The sequence below is a fragment of the Bolinopsis microptera genome, chromosome 2 (genome assembly GCF_026151205.1).
Source record: "Bolinopsis microptera isolate Bmic1 chromosome 2, MBARI_Bmic_1.0, whole genome shotgun sequence".
Taxonomy (NCBI): Eukaryota; Metazoa; Ctenophora; class Tentaculata; order Lobata; family Bolinopsidae; genus Bolinopsis; species Bolinopsis microptera.
This window is the reverse complement of record NC_087073.1, coordinates 12873974-12900561: the sequence shown is the minus strand read 5'-3', so window position 1 is coordinate 12900561 and position 26588 is coordinate 12873974. Positions and strand designations below refer to the sequence as shown.

General features: G+C 38.4%; 2 protein-coding genes across 4 annotated transcripts in view; both read right to left on the bottom strand.

Moving 5' to 3' along the window:
* Nucleotides 1-26588, bottom strand: part of LOC134811195 (phosphatidylinositol transfer protein alpha isoform-like) — a 67986-nt gene that overhangs the window by 26203 nt on the left and 15195 nt on the right. The window lies entirely within an intron of this gene.
* LOC134811191 (long-chain-fatty-acid--CoA ligase 6-like) overlaps nucleotides 1355-26588 on the bottom strand; it is a 35970-nt gene continuing 10736 nt past the window's right edge. For 2 of the 3 annotated variants that reach the window (XM_063817941.1, XM_063817942.1), the window contains one exon: nucleotides 1355-3994. In XM_063817941.1, the coding sequence (XP_063674011.1) occupies nucleotides 2074-3994 (1921 nt within the window). In that variant the 3' untranslated portion in view covers nucleotides 1355-2073. Of the gene's footprint in view, nucleotides 3995-15278; nucleotides 15447-26588 lie in introns of those variants that run through there. The other variant, XM_063817943.1, reaches the window with a different exon arrangement.

The window sequence follows — 26588 nt, the reverse complement described above, 5'->3', positions numbered from 1 at the left end:
TATATAGGCCGTTAATATATGCACTTATACAAATCACTTGGAATACTTTTGAAAGAGAATAACAAGCTCAAAAACTTGATTGACGTATTTCTCCATAAAAAGCACAATATCGTGATAAGCTTTTGTCGAGGTGCCTCGAAAGTGATCTTAAACGATTCCCCGTTCAATTTTGGTCGGGGAACGCCAACTTAGTGCATAATCAAGGAAATTATAGACATATTTCATACGTATCAAATTGGATGTGCTTTTGGCGGAGATATAACGTGCGCCTTACACGAACCACCGTCAATACTAATAGTTATAACAAATAATACCTTCGCTTAATCGGGTCGCAAATTCCCTCCAGCAAGCTCTCGGGCATTATCACGCTTAGCCCTCAAAAGTAGAGGTATTATTTTATTATAACGGGTGATACTCGTAAAATATTTGTTTCAAATATTCCACGACCGTCGACGAGTCCAACTCGGTGAGCCCCAGGCGTCTTGGTAGACAACTTCCTAATAAATAAGATTAAGACAGCTTCCGCTTTTCCGAATATTTTCATAATTTAGTTGTCATTAAAAAACTATTTATTCAGTGCTAAAGGGTGCCAAGTAATTTTCCTGATGCAGTTATAATTTATAGTACAATTATGAATTACAAATCAAAGTTAATTCGCGTGCAAATAAGCTTACCTTGGGACCTCAGGCTATTATGTTCATAGATGATAGAGATTCGGCGGAATGACAGGCTGAGCGCGGCCCAGTAAAAATTTACCTGAGGACCTCAGGCTATCATGTTCATAAACATTAGAGATTAGGCGGAATGACAGGCTGAGCGCGGCCCAGTAAAGTAAAAATAAGCAAATTAAAACACAGATATTATTTGAATTTCAGATAACTCAATATAAACTTAAAGAACAAGTCGTATCAAATGGTGAATTAATTGCAGACACAACACATGCAATGTTGATTGTACATAATTCAAATTCATCTTAAATTTTGTACTAAAAACGTTTCAAGAAATTTAATGGTCAAGCTAAATAATTTGACTGCTTCTTTTTCGAGAATAATGTGGACGAGGCTATAGTTTGAATTTCAAAGATTTTGAATCATGTAGAATTGCATAGAAACCATCGTTTTTATATAATGAGAGTTTAAACCTCAATCATCGAGCAAATATATTTTTATATGACTATTGACAGCTACTATTGAAATCAATGTTTCTAATTCTATGTTATCACTTGCTATTTCCAAGTGCATGCATCATATAAAATCATGGCATGACATCTACAACATGCAGTTTCAATAATCCAATACGTAAAAAGAGGTTTTCACTTTCGGTTATTTTCAAATGAATACAAAAATAACTGAAATTACTTTTATTTATATTGAACAGTATACTATTAAATAGTAATACTGTTAAATGCTGTACCGTGTTCAGTAAAACCAATAGCGTAATGATACAAATTACGGCATTATAAGTATTACACTCAAACCATTTATGTTACTTTTATTTTCTTTGAAATAGTTCGTTATTCTAAATTCAGATCCACTCTCACACTGCCATTTATTCAATATTCACAGATACAAAGTATTTCTATGAAACATATTCGCAATATTCAGCAAAAGAGCTAGATTTGTGCAAACTAAATCTTGGTTAAAAATAAGGATAAAAATGAAATCTAACAATGAATAAGAACATATTTACAAACTTTAATTGAGCATCGAAGATTAATACTTGTCTCACAGTAATAACTGTCACAATAGTTCCACTTTGTGCTTGTTTCCAACATAAAGAGTTAAGATGAAAATGTGCTTAACACTACGATCAACCTAACATTTTACACCAATTATTGAAAATTGTTATTGGTAATGATCTAAGACTCATTATTCCACTATATCAAATATCAAAATTAATGTATTCATTATGCCTATGACTGAAGTTTTAAAGTATTAGCCCGATAGCCGAAAATGTAAGTTTGATAGTAATAAGAGGATGTCAAAGCAAGGGTTTTGGTCCAGCCAAATTGTGATAAAATTTAGTCAAGAAATTCTGTTAATGCCCTTCCTATCACTCAAGTCTCAAACAGCTTCAATTTATTTCACTGTACATAACATCAAACATCTGGCTGAAATGTCGTTTCAGACAAGGTCGCTTCTTCTTGAAAGTTGGGGTGACCATATCATTTTCAACTGTTAGAGCGACATCGACTAACCTGATCTTGGCTGCCAACTCGAACGATTTTAACTTCGTATTGGCGAACGCGTTTACCACAGTAATGAACTTGGTATTCACGGCTGGATCCTCAAGCAACTCGCTATAGGACATCCCACCCTTACCAATTGTGGCAGCCCACTTCTGAAGATTGTCCTCATCAGGAATGATAACGGCAGCTATTTTAGATTTGCTTGTATTTCCGTCGATAAACATCTGCTGAACCATGCCATGCAGTTCGTACATGTTCTCAATTTTCTCTGGAGCGATGTACTCGCCGAGCGAGGTTTTGAAAATGTACTTTTTACGATCTATGATTCGGAGACACCCTGCCGGGTTCCACTCTCCGATGTCTCCGGTGTGAAGCCAACCTTCATCATCCAACGCTGCTTTAGTGTTCTCTTCATCCTTGTAGTACCCCATGAAGACATTCTTACCTTTAACACAGACCTCGCCCTTACCGTCCTTCACGAAGTGTCCTGTTTCGTCACTGTCGACCAGTTTGACCAGGTTGCCAGGTAACGGTGGTCCCACATGACCTCCAATGAAATCAAACGGTTGAGTGAAAGTACTGCCTGCTGTGGATTCGGTTTGACCAAATCCTTCGTAAACGTTTGCTGCAAATACGGCTCTGAAGAAGTTGAGAGTCTCAGGGAGAACTGGAGCGGCACCAGTTGCTATCAAATTTATTTTCCCTCCAAACATGTCACGGATTTTCTGAAGTAGGATCTTGTCCCAAATATTTTGTCTCATAATCCCCTTCTTCAAATCTGCATACTTCGATGCCAAAGCTTTCTCGAAAATCCACTGAGCAATTGCTCCTTTTTCTGCCACTGATTTCTGAATTTTGTCCTTGAATTTGTTGAGAACTCGAGGGACGGCAGGAAAGACCGTCGGCTGTAAAATCCTTATGTCATCAGGAATAGCAAGAGGTGTACCAGAGTAGATTCCAACACTGGCACCCGCCGTATAAACAAACATGTGAACGTTCATCTCAAACAAGTGACACAGCGGAAGATAAGAGAAATGCACATCTTCAGGAGAAAGTATAAAGTCAGAGTTAGTCAGCATGACACCCGCCATGGTTGTTGTCATGTTCTGATGAGAGATTAGAGCTCCCTTGGGTATCCCTGTAGTTCCGCTGGTATAACATATGGTGTAAACGTCTTCAGGAGCGGGGGGACACACCTCTTGGGGAGTAGCCTGTCCCAGAACCTCGATATCCTGCATGCTTTTTATTGCCACCCCCAGCTCCTGAAACTCTGATTTCTCCTCTGTCGACGGATCAGAAACCATTTTCACAACAACTCGCACTTCGTGTGAACCAGCTCTCAGGAAATTGGCCATCTTGGCAACCTTGTCAGGGTGAGCAACTACAATCTGACAACCTGTCTTTTGCAAAATGTGTGACATAGCTTCATCCCCCAACGTGTCGTACATTGGTACGAACACTACACTATAAAAAACTGATCCTAACTGAGCCACAACCCAATCCAAACAGTTAACCCCAATTATACCTATATAGATATCCCCGCCGGGTTTTATTCCCTCAGCAACTAAACCCGACCCAAAGTCCTTAGCCCTCTTCTCAAGTTCATTGTACGTGGTCCACACAAACTTGTCCCCGTTTCTATGTCCCATGCACTGTCTGTCCCCGCTGATCCGCAGACCCCGCTGGAAGGCATCGTACAGTGTCTCGACCCCATCGTAGGGCTTGTCTATCACTTCGTCAGTAGGACACAGACTACTGATCCTCACTCCACCACCAATGTCACGTGATAGCGAGCTCGCGGCCTGTCTGGGAGAGTTGGGGCGGGTTAGATAGTAGGCTAGGGCCGTCGCAGCTGACACCAAACTTACTGACACTGCTAACACTTCCGGCTGATCTAACATGAATCTCGACATAATATCTGGGTAATGTTAGAAGTGTAAAAATCATGTTATTTTAATAATATTTTGTTGGTCGAGTATATTGTATGTTTAATCTTAGATCGTACCTCAAATCTGTGAACCATCAATATTAGATGAATAAATAATTAATCATAACAAGATTATACAGAAATAAAAAGATGGTTTTGCCATTGTTCAATTCTCAGTCGGGTAGATGATGAGCGATTGAGTGCTGGTAAGTTGTGATTCATGGGATAAGATTGTGAATAATAGCTCTAGCTAGATAAGTAGATATAGTGGCTAATACCAGGTTGTTTGGTTACTGGTGGTAGGACTGACGTAATGAAATGTGAACTAAAATACTATTTGAATTCAGAACAGTCAGACTTTGAAGCGTAATATAAAGATGAAGCTTATTTAAACTGTGTAATTCTATTAATATTAAGCACGCACCGCGCGCTTGTTTCACAAATATGGTGTCGATAGAGCAATTTCATCTTAATCAAACAATTTGGCGTGTGCGCCCTTCGCATACGAGCTAGCAGCTCATGTGGGCTCAGTTGACCCATATTTCATTCATTCGTGTTAACTGTGAGAAAAACGTTAACGTGCTTCTTAACTACCAATTTAGTTAGCAATTATCTCAGCTCATAACAACGTAACTCAGAAGTTGACGTTCACTTCTTGTTTGTGTTAGAGTCAATCTAGAGTTTAGAGAGACAAAGTTCAGAATTTCAATGAGTCTCAAACTATCTACGAAATTGGAAACAATTTCGTGCCACGTCAAAGGCCTGGTCATTCCATTAGTGATGAAGGTAATAGAAGTGACAACACTCTGTCGTATCAATTATAAGTTTCCTTGAATAGAGATTAGAATTCTGCAAAATATCCATGAAATATCTGAAAAACTCTTTAATTCGGACAAAATTTACCGAAATTCCAACGTTTAGCGGTCCAAGAGTTGAAACCTCAAAAAATGCATCTGCGTCAAAAAGTCTCGTTATTAGTTTTATTATAGTTTTGTTTTCTTACTTACTGTTACTAACAAGGTGTCAATTTTATTTTGCTTTGAGGATTTTACTTCATTAATTACACATTCTTTTAACCGTAAACACTAAACAGTGGTCCAGCCAACTGCTAATTGTTCCCGTTAACAGAATGTCAAAAAATATCATACCAATTGTCTATTGAAGTTTTTACTTTGGTACTTTGTTTCCTCGAATTACAATCAGCACAAAAATTGCAACGTTTTTTGTGTCTTCTTTTGATGATTTACCAGAGAATCAAGGCCTAAACTTTTTTAAAATCATCTTTCTTGAAAAGCAATCATATCACCCCCCCTCCCCTCAGTCCTCACTCCCATCAGCGGGTGCAATGAAAATAAACTTGATAATCATATTGAGTGAGTTTAACTAGTCAAACCATGATATAAGTTCATCAAAACAGAAAACTGAGCAAAAGCAAAAGTGACAATTTCTCTTGAGTAAGTTAATAATCGAGATCACGACGACTGATAGCAATATGTTAATATAACCCGTCCAAATAATAGGGAAAACTTGATGCAAACTAAATTTGAAATGATCTACGACTAGAATTAACAATCAGTTTTCATCTGAATATTTTGGTAGCCATGGTGAGTGGTGGCCGTTTTAAAATAATTGTTAAATCCGTCAGTATTAGGACTGAAAACGTAAACCTGAGTCGTTGTAAATTAATAACAATAGCTTGTAAAATATTGGAACGAGCGAGAAAGGAGATAACAGGATAATCAATAAGGGAATCTTAACTTAACACTGAATATATTATAACAGCACCCAACAATGAAAAATATATGCTTTTATGATTACACCTTACAAAATCATAATAATATGAGTCACATTGAATCATAAATGCCGTTTTAATCAGCTACTTTGCTTACACACGAAAACTCACATAAATCATAATGAAGCCAACTACCAAATAAAACAATGTATGTAACATAATAATATAATATATATATTATACATAACTGTTATATGAGCTAGAGCCGAGATGCTCGTATTTCATTGGCAGCCCGCCAATTAACAAACCCGATGTGTTAGCTAAAGACCGTGTTAGGATATGCCATTGAATATTGTGAGAAATATGAGACTGACATGGGAAATTGACACCTATTTATGGGTAATGAGATAGGTCCAGCCTGCACCAGGGGACTCCCACTGTCTGGATTTAAACAAAGACAAACTGATACTGGGATAAGATTGAAACAAATTCACTGGTCAGTGACATGAAATCTTGTCTGACTTGGAATAATGGAACTCATTACTCATAATTAAAAGGTATTAGGTTAATAAATAAAAAACTTATGACAACAATCATCGAACACAGACAGCATCAGTGTTATAGATGAATTTTATTGAGTATTTTCGAGTAAGGTTGAGCTTGTTAACATCCGAATCTCAAGACTTATTTCAACAATAATGAAAACCCGTAATATTTAATCGATGTGTTCAAAGTAGAAAGCAAAAGCGTAATTGAACGAGAACAAGGTTTGGTCCCGGATAAAAAGTTCTAATCAAAATACATGAAAAACACATGTGTCAAATTACTTTATCAAATAGTCAATAAAATTTGAATGTCAAATACTTTATTAAATATTCAATAAAATGCAACTTTATTAATATCGAGAAACATTTTACACATTTATTTTGTACACGTCATCCTCGTCATTTTAACCTCACTGAATTCAATGAAACTGTTTCCCTCGTCCGACTCAGTCATCATGCCTCCATCTTCAGAGCTCAGTGTTATCATCTGAATCCCTTCACCCTCTGTTTGGATTGTTGGGAACGTGAAATCATTTGACGGTGAATGGAGCTGGTGGTGATAGATTTAATAGTTCATTAATCTCAAAGTTCTTTGCTTGAAGCCTCGCTCGATTATCTCATTATCTCCCACAACGTTTTTTGGCTGTTAAATTCGCGACAGGAGAAGGCGATGAACATCCGGACAAGCTGGCTAAGCCGTGGATATAAGGTGCGCTTTTACTCCTGGGGGTCGCGTTTCTGGGGCTCCGGCTTGTTCTTCAAATACCTGGTCACATTGTGTGGTCACGTCATTTGTTGTGTCCGTCTGAGGTGTCACTGTTCCCAATCGATTTGTCTTACTTTTGTACTTTCTGGCTTCCGATTTTCTATGATTGCTATCATAGTTCTGTCTCCGTTTCTTCTCCTTCTTCTCTTTCTTTCTATCTTCTTTCTCTCCTCCTCAGCATGCACTTAATTTTCGCCGCGGTGTAAATGTTAAAAATGGCGAAAAGAATTGCAACAATTTCAAGTTCCAAATAAATTTGACGATTTTGTGTACTTTATCAAACTTTTGATAGTAAACAGACCTAAAGTTGTGACCACCCCACAGAGAGGAGATCTCTCTTTCATTCCTCCAGCAAAGCAGCGAGTTTGAGTTCTGAGGAGTGTAGCCCCTGATGGGTGGTGTATCAGGAAGAGATAGCATAAACTGGGTGAGCACTTCCAGTCGGCGATGCAAATTGCGATTCAAATGTTAACGCATTGCATTCTACAATTTTGGGCGTATGGCTGCAAATGAATCATCATACAGTGATTGGTTTGCTGCTGAGCTGTGTCTGCATGCAGATGGAATGACTGAAAGGTTTCCAAAACGTGGCCTTGAGATAAACTGCACGTTAATATCGTTGTTGGTATGGTGATAGAGAATCTTCCACATATTAAATAGAATAAACGCTCTCTGCGACGCTGTAGATACAGATCAGAGATATCCGTTGGAGAAGGTCCCAATAATGAAGATCACGCAGTCCAGTAGTCCTTGCGGTGAAAGCTTTCTGTTCGTTTTCAAGCTCCTGGATGTCACTAATCTTGGAGGTGCCATAGGGTGCAAAAATCACTAATAACAATCTTATCTATTATTTGCTAATCACTTGATGCGTGCTACTACCACAATTAATATCCTATTGTCTTTGGAAGGTACTGTTGGAGAACACATAATTAACGTATTATTACAACATAATTACAATATCACATAATTACAATATCCATCTCATATTGTTAGACCTGTTTAAACAAAAGGAACTTGTAGCTTTAACTGTAATCTATTAACGTTCTGAAAGGCAGGCGTACATCTGACTAGGGTACTGACAGGGAGACGCCATTCTATTAGAGTTCTGTTACGAGAGCTTCTGTTTGGTAAAACGCTCAAAGCCCAATAACATCTGGTGTGTTTAGTGGGACCCTACCCAGGTTCTTGGTTGTTGCTGTTAGGATTGTTAGAATATGGATCACATCACAAATGATACGTCACTGATTGGGCCATGTGATATGATACCTGTGGGAGCCCGGAATGAGAGGTTCTTAGTTGTCGGTCACCGGTTTAGTGTTACAGTTTTTGTGTCGGGTGGCATAGTTTTAATGTACGTTCAAATTTGTAATTGTAACCGTCACCTGAATGTTTGGGTGGATGGCTACAATTTCTTAACTTATTAACCTAATTTTGACGGCAGGCATTTCGTTTGGCAAGATAAGAGTTGTATTGTAATGTATAACTATAACCTTTTCAAACCGTGTAAACCGTGAAATATATATCCACTTTGTAGTTTGTTCAAACAGTCACCTCTTCATCGTGTTTACGTCTATTTAGGTAGGTGTTATCTCAATGACAATAGTACCATTAGTCGCGACAATATTATTATCAGTTCAAATTTGAGTTTGGGCCTCGAAAACTTACTTATCATACATTTTCTCTTTTGGGTTTTCTTCATAGGTTATCTTTTAATATACACGTTTTAATCTAATGATTGCCAAGTTTTTGGAGAAACAGATGACGCTTATCAGGGGATGTGATGAGACATTGAACATACTGCTGTCTTTCTTTCAGTTTTATTGTTACATAAGAAATCCTGGACAGACTTCAATGTTTTGTCAACTAAACCGATCATCTTGCTGCTTGATATTATGAATGCCTAATGGGGCCATAATTTACCAAGCTCGCCGATTACTTTAGTACATCAAATGCATGCATTACTAATCATTAGCGAGAGTTTAAAAATATTGAAATCCATGATTGTATCAGTATACGCTACAAAAAATGAAATAAGCATTTTAGAGCATATTATTTTGTTAATCATAATAACGTTGCTTCATCAAGACATGAGTAATGTTGTCGATAATCCAGATAGGCTACATTTGGTTTAGCAAACTTTATATTGGTGCATCAGCAGGGTAGATCTTTATCTTGACTCTGTATTTTTGAATATACATAAAGTTATCTGGAAGAGACTAAATTCTGATCTTAATTCTTTTAACTATTCATATTATGCTAAAGAGTAATTTGCAATCTGACTTTATCCGCGGTCCCAAATAAGGCACCGCAAGACAACTTCTTGTTTATCTGTTTGTGGGCCACCCACTCTACCCACTCTACCCACTCTACCCACTCTACCCACTCCACTCACTCTACCCACTCTACCCACTCTACTTTGATACCTAGTAAGTAAGAAGGTTACGTCCACCTAATAGGCTAACGTCTAACAAGGGACATCTTCTCCATAGTACTCTTACTGTGGACCAGTGCTTTAGTATACGACTCAGGGAGAACGGTTTAGTAGGACAAGAATTGGAGCACTGTTTCACTTTGTTTAACCAGGTAATTTTAACGGGCAATAAGACTACTCAGGGCGAACGGTTTAGTAGGACAAGAATTGGAGCACTTAAACAATATCAATACTTTACTAGTCTATTCCTTACTAATTAGCTTATTGCACGACTCATTATCCAACATTGATTTAAATCGAAAGTTTAACGTCCGCTGTTAAATTTAGAAGAGCGCTGGGGATGTGGAAAATTCAGAGAATCTTTGGTACCGCATAATTTGCTATGTCTATCCGTCCATAAATGTTGCCTCTGATCGTTGAAACGTTTTATGTTTCACTTTGTTCAACCAGGTAATTTTAACGGGCAATAAGAAGCTGTTAAATAAGTTTTAAAATCCATCAAAAAAACATTTATTTGTTTGACGACATTAGAAAAAAGTATAACATTAATTTTGTTCCTTCTGTTCTGTTTCATTTCTTTTACCCTCCGATTACTTAGGTCATATAATATTTTATAATTATCACGTTTTAGTCCTTCGCTGCCTAACCTTTCATAACTTAAAATAACTTCATACTATATCTTAAACTTAATGAAATCTCCCCAGCAACGGCATGACGCAAAAAATACAATATGTTATATATACCTGTTATATATGTTATATACCTGATTTTAATTTAATAATGACGCTCGTAATAGCTGGAAATAGCGGTTTGTGATTACATCTTTAAATCTCGGCACTACACAATGATTCTATGATTCTGAGGAAGATATGCTTTCAGGAATGGAACCTAAAACAATAAGTTTCAAAATTGTGTTTTATTAGGTGGGGGGGGGGGGGGATGTTAGTACTTTTTGACGAAATTTTAGCGTTTTTAACAACGCTGATGAGAAGTATTATATCTTCTGTTGTTCTTTTAGAAGGTTTAGATTTATGGGGTCATTATGTCGAGGATAATACTACGCTAGCTGGGGTACCCTTATAGGAAAATAGGGTCAAGATTTGTTTGTTTAACAAACTGAAAGGGTTCAACTTCTTCTAGGACTCATGACATTATATTCTAGAGCCCCCCTCGATGAATTGATAAAGAATTAGAGTCATAAACAATTGTAACCCAGCAGCCTGCTATCGTTAACAAAACGTGTCAGGGCGTACAGGTTCGGAAACGAAAACTAAGTGCATTTAAACTACATAAACGGTGATTATGAGGGGTTTTTATAGAGTTAATTACGTGAGCTGGGGAGTTGTAGACCTACAAACTATTCCCTCTCGTATATTATGCAGCTGACACTTGGGAAGACACTATATATCATAGTGGCTAACTAAGTAGACAATAGGATTCCCTCGACTCAGTCGTTCTATTTCTCTCCGGGACCTCATTATGATAGCTCCCTGGCCACTTCATATGCTATCCACAAAATTATTTCTAATCGTCTTAAATCAATTCAAGACCATACTGATTATCGAGTTGAAGTTTTAGTTTGCCAACACTAATACTGGTCGGAACTCGGAATATAATTGAGAAAAATACTAACGACTTGAATTTTTCGGTATTGAAAAGGTTGGGAATTTTTCCCACTGTCTGCTATTGGCCCTCTTTTGATGAAAAAACAGTATTAGCATTATGAGAAAAGTTTGTCTCTGAATCATAATTGGATTGGATTGCCGGATCGGATTGAAAACAAAATTAGGTAAAAGTACAGATTAGACTAATGAACAATCAGATTTGTGACCATAAAATTTGATTTTCGCCACGACATAATTAATGGATCTATTGCCATATTAGTAAATTCTTAAGATTGTATTAATTTAGAAATTACAAATTCTGCTGTCGTTAATATAAGTCGTTTTCGCAGTCTTTTTAAACAAGGCACTCTTTTTCAAATCGTGGGTTTCATTAAATTTTCAGTATATTATTTTCAAAATGATCAAATATTTGAGGAGTGGGTTATTCAGTTCGATACCTAATGATCTTAATAATTTGTTGGGGTTCTGTTAATGGTTTAGTTTCCAGGAGGTCAAGAAAATACAATGGTGTGGTATTCAACCTGTTATGCTTTCAGTAGGAACCATTATTATCGGGGATTGTTTTTGATGAGTTTTCAAAATGCTGTTCGACAAGATGACGCCCTCACTTTAACGTCGTGTCTTTTACTTAGCCATGGTTATTTGCACGATTTAACCTTTGAATCATTGAATGATATCTCTGGGGCATTACCATTTAAACCACCACTGAAAACACGTATCATAAACCGTGGGCGCCAAATATATTTTGCGTAACTTTTCTTGTCTTGACTTAAAAAAGGGGTCAAACGTAAAATAAGACATTGTTATCCAAACAGAGTGAAATTATAACGGCACTCATCTGATCCCTCTTCCCCAATACTGCACTCATCTGATCCCTCTTCCCCAATACTGGTTCAGGTGGCCCGATTGTTATCCCACTGTGATCGACCCAAGCAATATGCATGATTGATAAAGTTACCACTAACCGAGTGACTTGCTTCTAATTAGAGCCAAGAGTGCTAGGATATGCTCATATTATTGGAATAAACCGGTCAATTCATAAAGCATCCGATCATGTGTGACCTGTCACAAAAACTCAATACCATTGCGCAAGCCAGTGATCTTCACTGCCTCCATCATCAGAGAGTAACTATTGACGATCACTACAGCGTAACCTCCCTCCCTCTCAGTCTCTCTCCCTCTCTCTCTCTCCCTCTCTCTCTCTCTTAGCCAGCCGTCAGTTTACAATACGTGACGCGAAGTAATGATCGCAAGTACGAGCTCCCAATTCATTGTTAGGATCACAGGGCACTTCTAACGCTTACCATTTCTAGTAAGTGCATTCACCACTACGCACCTGGTGTGACTGATATTTTAATTTCCGGGACACAGTCGATAAATAGATCCGATAAACTGGGGACTGTTCCTCACGTCTTACATTATTTACTGTCTGCCGACAAGTTGCTGCTGCCCGATGGTCGTTTTATTGGATCGCTCTGCGTTTCATAAAGATGATATTAGCATGAAGCTGTCACCCATCATTAGCATAGTCAGTACTCATCTCTCCATTATAGGATGAGGTTCTGTGGCAGCGTTTATTATCAGCCTTTGTGACGATATTTTTGTGATAACAGCGACGAGGGTTAATGCCCTTTCTATGTATATTTACGTTTTCTTTGCAAACTCACTGATTAAAAGATTAGCTAACGGCTAGGGAAGGGAGAATGAGTGCCCAGCTAACGACACAGACCGCTCTGACAACAGATTTACCTGATGTTGAAAAGGGAATTCTTATCACCTTTAACGTTATCAATACCTTTCTTATCATAGTGTTCAACTCTCTTGTTATTGGGATTATCGCATTTTCGAAGGTTAGTAACTTCTTATCCTAGAAAGGCATTTTTAAAATTTGATTAAGTTGAAAAAGAAGTTCCTTCGCTTTCTTTGCTGACACCGATGAAAAAAGATTTAAGTCAGACACCACTGACAATTTTGATCTCCGCAGGTAAAACTAAGTGCCAACCCCTCCCTGATACCAGTCCTTACAGCCTCAGTACTGGGCCTAGTACACGGGGTGGGTCCTACACTGATCTCAACCATAGCCCTGATTCTGGGGAGGCAGATAGGGTCCATGCTGTGGTGTGAGCTAGCTGATGTTTTACAGAGACACATCGTGTTTAGTATCATCTATTGTGCTGCTCTCGTTTCTATTGAGGTTTGTGGTGGTTGTTGTTTGTTGGTTTTAATAGCCAGAAATTTAGTTGGGGGCCTTAGTTTTCTCACGAGATATTCTGTGCTCGACTCAGGGTATCTTCTGGAAATATCAACACTTAATTCGAACATTTCAGGCAGCCTACATGATAGCAAACCCTCTCTCCTACAACCGCTCAGGAACCAGAGCTCGTGTTGTGATTAGTCTGTTGACTCTCCTGGCAGTAATCATCCTCATTCCTATTGATGTTAGTTATTTCTTCTGGCTACAACCTCAGCAATTGATAGAGACTTTGGAGGTATTGTGGGGAGAAGAGTATACTCACCAAACTTGGGAAACCTATTTGAAAGACAATCGATTCGTCTTAGATCCTCGATATCAGATCTGCCAAAGATTCTTCGCCCCAGGATCCTTTGATACCAGAATGATTCTCTACTTCACGATGGCTACAAACCTCACGGCAGTTTGTCTGGTCTTGACATCCTACGTGGTTATCTTTGCAACGATACTGAGTAGCAGGAGAAAGTTTTCAAACCAGCTTGAAGGAGCAGACAGGAAGAAGACGAGGGTCCAAAATGTGAAGATCGTGAAAGCAGCAACGATAATGACGGCAGTGACCCTTCTTCCTTATCTGCCGCACCTTCTAATCAGCATACTTTTAGAGTGCGGATTAAGTACACCATTGGAAGAATTACTTGGAAGGAAGTACTACTACAGGCTGATGGACGCTACCACGTGGTTATATTATGTGGTACCGTGGATATTCCCTCTTCTAAATGCGTTCACAAATCCAGTCCTATCTAAGGCACTAAATAGCTTCCAACTTATGTGAGTTTTTACTTCCTGACTTTTTATAATATAGAGTGTAACCCGCAGTGGCGGACCCTGTGACAAATTTAATTTATAATATAGTCTGTAGTCCTAGTCCTGTGAAAGAAAACAAGTTTTATTTTCAGTGATCTTATCCTTAGAAGAAAGAGAAACGGAACAGTAAACCGATCACACAACGCAACCTCCCGAACAGTGCTGTCCAATTGCCGCCCCACCAACAAGGCAACAGGTCACATGGCAGTGTTCGCCAGCAGGGTTAGCAGCCACAGCAATACAGAGCGTCAAAACAGAGGGGAGGATGTGGAGCTGAACGGCGGGGGAGGCAATTATGGTTTAACTCCTATTATAGTCATAGAAAACGATCATGTGATCAGCGGAATATAACGGTTATAAACTCGTAAATTTGCTCCTTGGGAAGGAATGACAGTGATACCTCGTGAATCGTGATAGCCATGTTGACAATGATTACCAACTTGATGCATTTGTTGAGAAATTTGTAATATAGGTGTACAATACTATATTTATTTATTATTTTGTCACATTAAACTTTGTGTGGAGAATTGGAGTGTTAAATATCGAAAATTAGCTCAATTAATGCGATAAATTTTGTTAATTATGTAGTGCCATGCTGGTGAGAACACAATCCTTACGGTCTGCTCTATCCAATTTTAGCCTCCTTGCCCAGAGCATCGTTTCTTAGCAAAATTGTAATTTTGTAGATATGCTGCCAACTTTTGTACCTACATTTGTGTCCACTAAATCACTTCGTTCGAACTATTTTAATGTTTTTTAATTTAAAGATTATAACTTTTTGACATTAATATATAAAGTTTTTGCTGTAATTGATTGAAATATAATTTGCTGTTTTACCAAAACTTGTTGTTTTACTGTGATTTTGCAAAGCTCTTTAGCTGTTTACACAGGATTAAACAATAAGACTACCGGAACTATCTTGGCCTCCTCATATAGAAAATTTTAAAATATCGTATCTATTATATAATTAATTTAAAGTATGATAGAAATTAGGACGAAATAAACTAACCCGACTGGAACAGTCCACCGACCAAATATATCCATGAAATACGTAGTGTCCGGGAAAAGTTTAAAAGTACAACAATAAGGAGCCCTGAAAAGTTGGCTCGGTGTGCAGCAGCGTAAAACAACAATAGTGCGAGCTAAACTTTAACAACTAGCAAGTGTGCAACAGTGCGCTTTATTCACAGTATATTGTATCCTCATGTGGTCGAGCTTTCTTTTATCTAGCTAATATATTCGTATCATGTACCTTTTGTGTCCGAATCAACTTTACACTCGTGTGGGACCACCCTTTGTACACTCTAAGCCATATAACTTTGCTATCCCCTGTTGGCAGGTTGCCAACTATCTGCTTGTGCTTGGCACATCTCCAAATGAGGTAACCTATAGTTAATAGGTCACAGACAGGACCTGTGACTGCAAACCGGAACTGATTGTGACGCCAGAGGTTAACAAACAATTGGCTTCACAACGTAAAGGTGAATCATAGGGAAAAGCAATTAATGGAGTAATGGATGAGCGAGGGTTCTCATTGTTCTGTCCTGTTTGTCCAGTGAACGCTCATTGTTCACTGTTTTGAGTAGCGGAAACGATGACTAAGATAATCGTTTCCGTGAGTGTACCTCATGGGTCACACGTTTTAGTCCCATGATTGTCATGGGATACAACCTATAAAAACCCTAGACACACCCTTTATTCCCCACTTCTTGACTTCCTGACTGCATCCCAAAGACATAGTAAAACCTATCATCGTTCCTAATAGTTAATACATTGATACATTAATACATTGATACATTGATACATTTATACATTGATACATTGATACATAGCTACACCCAACCCGATTTCAAGTCGTATTATTTGGTCAACTCACTCTAACTAAAACACAACGCAACCTACAAGTTCCATTGTGGGAACAGACAGATAGTCTGTTGGAACTAAAGTCCTGAAACTAATCAACCTATCTCAAACCTAGACGATCAACCATCTCTCTCTCTCTCTCTTCATAACCCACAAGTGGCGCTGCGACTGCGAACCAAATTGGGAACTACAGGTTAGAGAATAGAGCTATACTGGTAACCACTTTTGTTGCCTTTCCTGCCAATTTTCGCTGTCAGTTTCATCTGCCAACATGAGCCAATGCACTCAGCAGATTTAGACAAATGTCACAACCCTTTCCGCAACCCTTTTCACAAAACATCATTCAAGACAACACAGATCATTTGCAGAACACAACACCTTTTCCACAACACACACCATACCAACCGCCTGGATCACTTACTTACAAACCACCAATGACAATGCTTCACCACAACAATCAACATTTTGACAACGACAAGTTTGACCACAAAGATATGCCGGGACTAGGACATATAGCACCTCCTACTCAAGAGTCTTTTAAGCTTTTCGGGGGGAAGAAACCCCATGAGTACAATTATCATGGGGATGACATCCACGATTTTCTACTGGCATTCGACAACTACTGCACAGTCATCGGTCTTCCTCCGTCTGCTTCATTCAAAGTCTTCTGCACATTTCTGGATAACAAAAGCTTGTCAAGAGTTATGTCACTGAACCTAACAGATAGACAAACAACAGATTGGCATGCAGCCAAGGACATGATAGTCAAGAAGCTCGACCCTAACTACAATAGCAAAATGTCTGTCGACGAACTATTCAACATCAAACAGAGCTCAGAAGAAACCATCCTCGACTTTGCGGAACGACTCGAGAAAAGGATCAATGTAATTCCTACATGCAAGAAGATGCCTGATAGCACCAAAGAAGAGTTACTCCAGGATGCATTCATCAATGGAATAAGATCTGAACAAGTAGCTTACTCGCTTCTCACAACACCTGGACTAGACCACTACACAAAACTTGTTGAGCATAGCCAACATCTGGAGAAAATCATCGGGAAACTGAAAAGCAGATCAATCAGAGGCGATTTTCAGAATGACAACTAATTGACTACATAACAACTGAGTGACTAACTGACAAAGTCCTCCGAATTTACCTTGAAAGTATGCAACATTAAAACTGGAAAGATTATTATGGTACATCACGACAGGACACGAAAAGTCCCATCTCAGTTACAAAAAGACTAAATGCAAGATACCATCAAGAACTCAAGAGAATTATGGAACAGCATAATCTCCAATTGGAGAACTTGGAAGAAATACAAATCACTAGACTGGAGATTCACCTGAGCCAGGTCCGCAACCATCTTCTACCTTGAGAAGATACGAGGATGATGATGAAATGCTCCTTTTACCATGCCAACGGTCAACACTTGTCCAGAACACCGATGCAGAAGCTGATGGCGAGTATAACACGTCCTTGTCTCTCGGAAATGGCCATTCTGAGGGAAGACTTTCGTCAACACCGCGCCACCAGACTGTCTCCAGAAGTTCTGACACTTTGTCCCGTCGGAAAAATGATAGAGCAAGCTCTATATCACCGCAAAAAATCCAGGGCGGCCATCAAGCCGTATCCCGGTCAAGCTCTACAGCTAGCGGTAGAGAGCTACCATCTCCTAAACCGTCCCAACATTCAATTCAAAATCAATTCACGCCCGAAATAATAAGATAATAGTACACAGCCGTAGGGTGGAGTCTTCCTACAGTTCAGAGTCATGAGTTGTGCAATGTGTAGCTACACGTGAAACATAAAAAATGATCCGGAGAATTATATAAGATTGATCACCTTATCCCTGATTCCCAAAGGATGGATAGGTACCTTCGACTCGCAAACACTACTTCAGATGACACGATACGACACCGAAAGAATACTACTTCTCACATTGCTGATAACTTATTGCCAAAGTGCCATGATTTGTGATGCACAAAATCACCTTACATTAATGAGATGGCCTGAACAATTCAAAGCTGTGATACTACGGACCATAAAAATGTTACGATTCAAAACGAACGCATTGTCTCTCCAAGTGAAGCTCCAATACAGAATAAGATTCTACCGAAAAGCCAATACCAAGACTTGATGATGACCAAATCATGCATTGACGAAACTGGACAACTGACACAGTCAAACAGAAAAAGATTTCGATTGTCCTATGAAATGGATGACAAAACTGTTCAGACGGACGTAATATCATGTAACTACAGCGAAGGTTACATCACAAAAACACACACTCACCAGCCTATTTCCAACCTTGCCGATGTATCAGACTGCCGTTACGATACAGGTCACTGCTTCGATCCAAAACAAGGGATTCCAATAACATATATTGTGCCAGACTCAATGGTACAGTCCAAGTTCGTACCAATTGGCATTTAATGGTACAATAATCTCATCTCATCTCATCATTCCTACACTAGGGTTATCGTTTGCCTTGGAAAACCCAAGTAAACTACCCGACAAAACGGAAATTGACGGATTCCGAGTCACTGCACACCAACTGTTAGGACCAATGATGGCTGTTGATGATATCAAACCTAGTGTTGACACATAAAATGCAATTCTTGGAAGTTAGCATTCTGTTGAGACCAGCAAAGATTACCAACATGATGCACTTAAAATGATCAGCATGCTTATGAGGTCTGCTGCAGCTCAAAATCCTACTGATATCCTCCGTCATCATTTCAATGATTCAACAAGAAGTTGCTTCGACTCGTAATACATTCTTGTCAGTCATTGCAAGCCAGTGGAAATAACATTTCGCCGACCTAAACCAGGATTTTGCACAAACATGTTACCTGTAAGTTACAGAGGAAATACAACTTCCTGGAGGAATAGTTATATGTCTCCAGACGACAAAGTACTGCATCAATACGCCGCTCGAATATCTTGCGAAGTCACCTGGACATATGCCCACAAGGCTTCAACAACATCTTGCAGTTCCGTTGCCCCTGATTGTGTCAAATTACATTTCCGACCACTTGGGCAACAACTAATCGAGACGTCACACCCTCACAAAGTGAAGCATCAGTCGATTTTCTCGCAAGTCAGCTGGCCGAAATAGAACAAGAAATTCATGACACTGCAAGAGGACTATCATTTATTGGTCTTACATCTCTGAAACCTGGACATTGGGTTGATTTAGCAACCACATGGATTGTGGCACAACTTTGCCAGTATCTTCGTTCGATTAAACAAACCACTCATCAATTCAACTGCACGGTCAACATTTTGCATGAATAGCGAGTGTGACCTTGACCAAAACTTATTAGAAAAATACTTTTATTGGGTTAAAATTCTAGGCAGAGGACAAAACACCAACGTTCAGCTCTTAAGATCATACGACAACACTCAGTTAAATTCTTGCACGCTCTTTGTTTCTCTGACCCAGAATGCCTCGGACTTCAAACTGTCGCAAAAGACGAGCCCGATCTCGATAATTTACAGATTACATACATGTTACATGTTACATGGCGAGATCTCCATCCAAAAGGATTAGTCTGCGTCGACTGCGTCATTACTCTGTATTATACAACTTCGGCGGGTAACATTTCTCCATCCCTTTCGGTCTGCAGCTAATATTCTCATACAATCAATCGTGAATCCATTCCGATCCAATCTCTGCTCAGCATCCTCATTAAATACATCATTTAAGCTCTTCCTAGGCCTGCCTCTTGATCTCTTCCCATGCTTGCCTGCTTGGGTTTCCATTCAAGTAAATAGTTGGGTAACCGATCTTCTGGCATTCTACTGACATGTCCAAACCAACGAAGCCGTTTTGTTGTTATTATGTCAGCAAGAGCATAATGCCCTTCTTAAACATCCTCATTACTTACTCGATGGAACCACCTCACTCTCAGGATGGAACCACCTCACTTACAGATTAACGAAGTATCAAACCACACGTACACTGCAAACATTGTATGTGCAGAAAGATTTGCAACTAGAGCCGAGTTTTGCGGACAAAAGGATGCTGCACTGTATACCACGCATAATAAAGCTCAAGACCAAGCTGTTGATCACATTTGGAAACGCAATATAAGACGATTTGAAGACCTACGATCTGCATACGACTAACAGCACCCCTTCCACAAAGGTAAAACGGGGAGTGCCTGTAGCAATTGCTGCTATCCCTGGTGCTGGATTGCTCGTAAGCATGGCCTTCAATTTCTTCAATCGACATGAGATTAAACACCTTAAATCTCATATTGCTCACCTCGATCATCAGTTCTCCGAGTTCACCCAACAAGTTCATGATGAAGTCGAACAACAACGTCAGTTCAACAAAGATGTTCTCTACTTAATCAAAGATTACCAAGAAAGCGTGGATGAAAGACTAAACGAACTTCAATGTGCAATTACATCACTGTCCACGTATGCTATCGAAAACTTGGTATTTGACGAGTACAGGGAAAAGGTTAACAACGTATTTCATGGAGTGAATAGAGGGTTGTTAATACAACCGACTTCTCCAGCTATGCTATTAGCAGAAGACCTTGAGTACTTCGTCAACAACAATCCGATATTCGCAAGTTCCTTCTTTGTCTTGTCAACAATGTACGTGGAACCTAACGCCGTCTTTCTCACCTTGAGCCAGCTACAGTTCCTGTAAAAAGCAAAGAAACTCTTGTCTTCGAGTAAAACTTCCTAAACGGATATACCTTAAAGACGATAAGTTTTACTCCGCACAACGGTCAGAACGAAACTCGACCACTAAAACTGCTGGTCTGTCTCGATATCTCCAAAAAGACAAAGACGCACCTGAGATTACTTGTCTTAGCAAACCTTCTCAATGTAAAACGGAAGAAGTACACTGTAAACATTATGTCGATGCTTAATGAACACTCTTGCAGGTACCACCCGTATTCACACTCAGACCTGAGTTTAGTCATTTTCCAATACGAGATTGGGGACGGGTTCTATAAACAAACAAACAAACAAACATTATGTCGTACAATTTCAGTAGGAGCTTTGACTTTCCGAAACGGAAATCCAGTTTATGAAAGTAATATTGGAAGCTCCCAGACGATCAATCGGATACACACTCCTGACATCAGAAATAAACTTTACTCATGTAACGAGTACTCTCAAATCCAATTACAAAGTAGAGTTTTGTATTCTATCCAACCGGAAGACATTACCAAATTGTTCACTGGACGACGTCACTGGACAGTAAAAAGTGGTTTCAAGAACTCGACTAATGCAAGAAAACATCTGACACATCAAACACAGGAAGACACTATAACATACATATAATGCAACTCAAAACAGAAATTCCAAGCTCAATGAACATCTGACGAACAGCTTGAACAACAGGACCAATTTCTGTTACACACGACTAATAAAAGATCTGGAGTGTGTTAGAGAGGAACAAGCCGATCAGTTCCACCTCCACGACAGAATATAGTTGACAATAACGACGAGAAACCAGAAGAGACGTCAATCATAATTCATCAAAACAAAACATCAAATTCAGTATTAAAATCATTCCAACCAGATACTCCATCAACACCAAAACGTTCAACACGATCAGTACAAGCTCAATCCAATATTGAATAAATCATTCACTCAAACTTCACAAAAACGAGCATAACATTGGCAGTATAAATTGGCAGTTGGCAAAAATGACTTTAATGTCGACGTTTCATAACGTCCCCCAAAACTGACTTTAATGTCGACGTTTCATAACGTCCCCCAAAACTGACTTTAAATATGTCGACGTTTCATAACGTCCCCCAAAACTGACTTTAATGTCGACGTTTCACAACGTCTCTAAAATGACTTTAATGTCGACGTCTTAACGTCCCCCTATAATGGCTACAATGGCCACCAGAGACTCAATAAATGGACACTTTTCTCAACTGGACATCAAAACACAAACATTGCATCTAATAATCATCTACCTAACCGTTCGAAACCTGATACCGAAAAGAGACGCTCTCAACTTTATCTTTATGCAACATACATCAAACAGGGTACACGCTGTGCTACGAGCTTTATAAAAACAATACAGACTAGATGTAAAACATTCTGAACCATTACAAAGCTCAGAATCCAAAATATCAAGAAACCGTGGATATTATTTCAGTTCTTTCAAAAACAAATACAGAACACTTGTACCTCCAGAAACAGTAGCGCTACTTTTGCAACTTTTAAATAATGCGCTGTGTGTTAAAGTATTTATTAAAATTACGGAAACGGTTGAATGTCGAATTTTAAATTATTTATCAAAATCAAGGAAAAACATATTTTTGAATAAGTTAAGGCACCAATTTCAAAGAGCTCTTAAAAAGTACCCAGTGTCCGAGCCTCTCGATATCATACTTGGAGCTGCATCAACTAAGTATTTTAAAACCGTGAAATTCCGAATTTTGAGCGACACCATTACAAAAAACAAATTGAATTCTATGGTTGACATCAACAAAAACAAAATACGCCCATATCTGTTTTGTTCTGACTTTTAACGAAATCAGTTGTACTATTTTACAATTTCGTACCTATAACGTCAGCATAAAAACAGCTAGCTAATTATCTCATTCTATCCTATCAGGAAACCTCTTTTACGCTTGCTCATGATCATATATTGATCTATGGTGTTTTTGCCTTGCCACATAGGGGCTGAAAATTGGAAATTGCACATAATCACAACAATAATAAAACATAACATTCAACAAAGAAAAATTCATCTATCAAAACTGAAACACACATAACTTAAATATCCACGTCATTAACATCCTAAATTATCCAAAAATGAAATCAAGACTATCAGAAAAAAGAACGAAACCAACATACCAGGCTCTCGTGTCCCTTGAACCTACTGTACTGACGCACTGCACTCATGTAATTTGGTACATGCAGTACGCCAGACCCCCGTCTCTCGTTCCATGAACTATCCCCCTCGGGATCCACAATCCATCGGGGGCAGTTCCTCCACAATGGGAGTGTCACAAGTTCTAAAACAACACGGCATCACGACAGGTTTTAAATCTTTTGAACCATGAAACTTCTTTACTCACACCACCAGGATCCAAATTAGCTCACTACCATAAAACAATGCCATTAACTCCGGGCACAAGAATCAGTTTTCCTGGAGGTCGGCCTGCTCTAATACCACTTATTGCATTCGTTGCTTCAATTCGCCATGTTTTCTTTTCTTCCCCAGGAAGTCTTGTTCAATATAGCGCTATTGTTACACTTTGACGACATCCTCCAACTAAGAGCTGTGAGCCGTAATTGTAAACAACGACATCTACTGGACCCGTATTCCCTCAACAAATGGGTGCAAATAAACGAATCTAGCATCGCAACTCACAATTCGATGTTACCCGAAAATCGTACAGTGCCCCATCCCTTCCTCACCTCATAAAACTAAAAAATGAACTGACCCTTGCAGCCAAAACAAAATCTCCACAAAGTATCATCCAAACATCAAAGTTCATTTTCCAGCATTTATATCAGAAATACCCTGTCAAAAAACTATTAATGTGTGTAATATCAGCTTACCTAGAACAACATAATAAAAGATTCTTCAAACGACTGTTTACAAATCAGTGTAATATGCAAAAAAGGCTCCTAAAAGGAAAAAATTTCATTTGCTTAAAGAAGTAACAATAATCCTAGAAATTTATATTGAACTGTCGTGCCTATATAATACTAAGAGTTACGAACATTTGCCAAGTGAACTAATGACTTACATTGATTACATATTTATCTTCAATAGGAACAAAGCACTAAAATGGTTTAACCAAGATTAACCACAAATTTTATTCACCAACCAACGTACTATTTTAAACCTTCAAGGTGTCGTTCAAAATTGAAAAACGTATGTAAATTATTGGAATTATATTAAATTGATTTATGTGTGAATTTATAAGTGGTCACATACAATTTTAACGAGAAACGAATTTTGTTAAAACCAATTATAAATACAATGCGGAAAGAAGTTTCAATTACCGATGTTTCTAGTTATTATTGATTGTGACAAACTATATAAAAATATTTATTCTTGTGTTTTAAGAGAAAAAGATAAAAATCCAAAAATAAATTATTATTTTTAAAATTAATTTTTCGTGTGATTTAAGTATTCGTGTATTTTATAGACAAATAAAAAAGGGTAATGAATTTCATTCACAATATCAATTCTGCTCATAACCTTAAATTATTTCTTTCAAGATATCTAAAATTGATTTAGATTACGATATTTATTTTTAAAACGATGGTAGGTTCCTAACAAAATTCTTGCCAAAATTTTTTTCTTCTTAAGGGGGGAAGGTTGTGGGACCACCCTTTGTACACTCTAAGCCATATAACTTTGCTATCCCCTGTTGGCAGGTTGCCAACTATCTGCTTGTGCTTGGCACATCTCCAAATGAGGTAACCTATAGTTAATAGGTCACAGACAGGACCTGTGACTGCAAACCGGAACTGATTGTGACGCCAGAGGTTAACAAACAATTGGCTTCACAACGTAAAGGTGAATCATAGGGAAAAGCAATTAATGGAGTAATGGATGAGCGAGGGTTCTCATTGTTCTGTCCTGTTTGTCCAGTGAACGCTCATTGTTCACTGTTTTGAGTAGCGGAAACGATGACTAAGATAATCGTTTCCGTGAGTGTACCTCATGGGTCACACGTTTTAGTCCCATGATTGTCATGGGATACAACCTATAAAAACCCTAGACACACCCTTTATTCCCCACTTCTTGACTTCCTGACTGCATCCCAAAGACATAGTAAAACCTATCATCGTTCCTAATAGTTAATACATTGATACATTAATACATTGATACATTGATACATTTATACATTGATACATTGATACATAGCTACACCCAACCCGATTTCAAGTCGTATTATTTGGTCAACTCACTCTAACTAAAACACAACGCAACCTACAAGTTCCATTGTGGGAACAGACAGATAGTCTGTTGGAACTAAAGTCCTGAAACTAATCAACCTATCTCAAACCTAGACGATCAACCATCTCTCTCTCTCTTCATAACCCACACTCGGGGCGGATTAGTTTGTGTATATTATTATGTGTAGAGTTAGTTATATTAGAATGTGAACTGAAGGTTTACAGAGCTGTCGTTGAACACTCACAAGATTTAGCCGAGTGTATAATGTATATATATAAGATATATATATCTTATATATATATAAGATATATCCTATAATTTAAGTCACAAGTGTAGATTGTAAAAGTTTAACGCGAATGATCGATTAATTTGAGTCTTTATATTTTATTTAAAATGTATATCTGTAATATTTCTATATTGATGATCAGTTATTCCCTGACATTGTTTCATCGGAGATTCTAAGATTTGAGATAGATATAGACAAGTCTGAAACCCGTTCGGTAAAAACACGACATGCTCAGTTACATGTGAAGAATAACTGTGACCCACATATCGCACGTATCGCACAACCGCTAAACAATAAAAAGCACTGCCTGGCATGAACAACTTTAAAGTATCTGGAGCACAAAAATGGTCGAATTCATCAAGTGTGCAATCGAGAATTTGACGATAGCAAGCACTGTTCTATTGTTATATGGTGTAGTGTGGAGCAAAGAAATACGGTAATGAGCACTTGGGAATAGCAGCACTTGGGAATAGCAAGCTGGCAAGCAGGCGTCACTCCTCAGCGATCTGAATCAGCTGACAATTCACAAAGTCTTTTACGGTGTGGAAACAGTGTTGGTTATATGCTGTATCTGCTACAGCATACCAACAGTGTTTCTACAGTGTAGCATGCTGACCACTCCGCTAACCCAGCTATGTAATAGGGCGGATGGGAGTGGTATTATAATGTTGTGGGACAATTTCTCAAGATTTACTTTGCGAATAGCAAAAATGTGCGTTTAGGGGATACTAGTCTAACCTGTGAAGGTTGTTTGGGCACTCAGCATCATTAGAACTAAGTCAGTATCTTTAGAAATAAATCGCAGTGAATTGCGCTTCAAAGGGTCCGGAAAACGTTAAAATGTTCCCGGTACTCAGTGGCTATTCTTTGATTATATACTAGATATTATACAGAAAATATATACGTGCCCTGCAAGAGCTCAAACACATCCGAAACAAAGAAAACGTATAATAAATATAAGAAGTAGTAAAAGTAAAGTCGTAAAATATGTAGAATGCCAAGTAGTAGAATAGGGCGAGTGTACAGTGTACACGGTATATACAGAGTTTAAAAGGCCGTTACACAGAGTGAAGGCCCTTATATAAGGCCCTATAAAGGCCCTTACAAAACAAGAGCTTTTGGTTATGAAACAAAGGTGGCCAAGACAGAGAGTGTTATACTTCTCAGTTACACTGCACATATAACTACTATGTTAAGATAAACTAATGAATGTGAACTATTCTAATTTCAATACTACCATGTAATATGTATTCGCA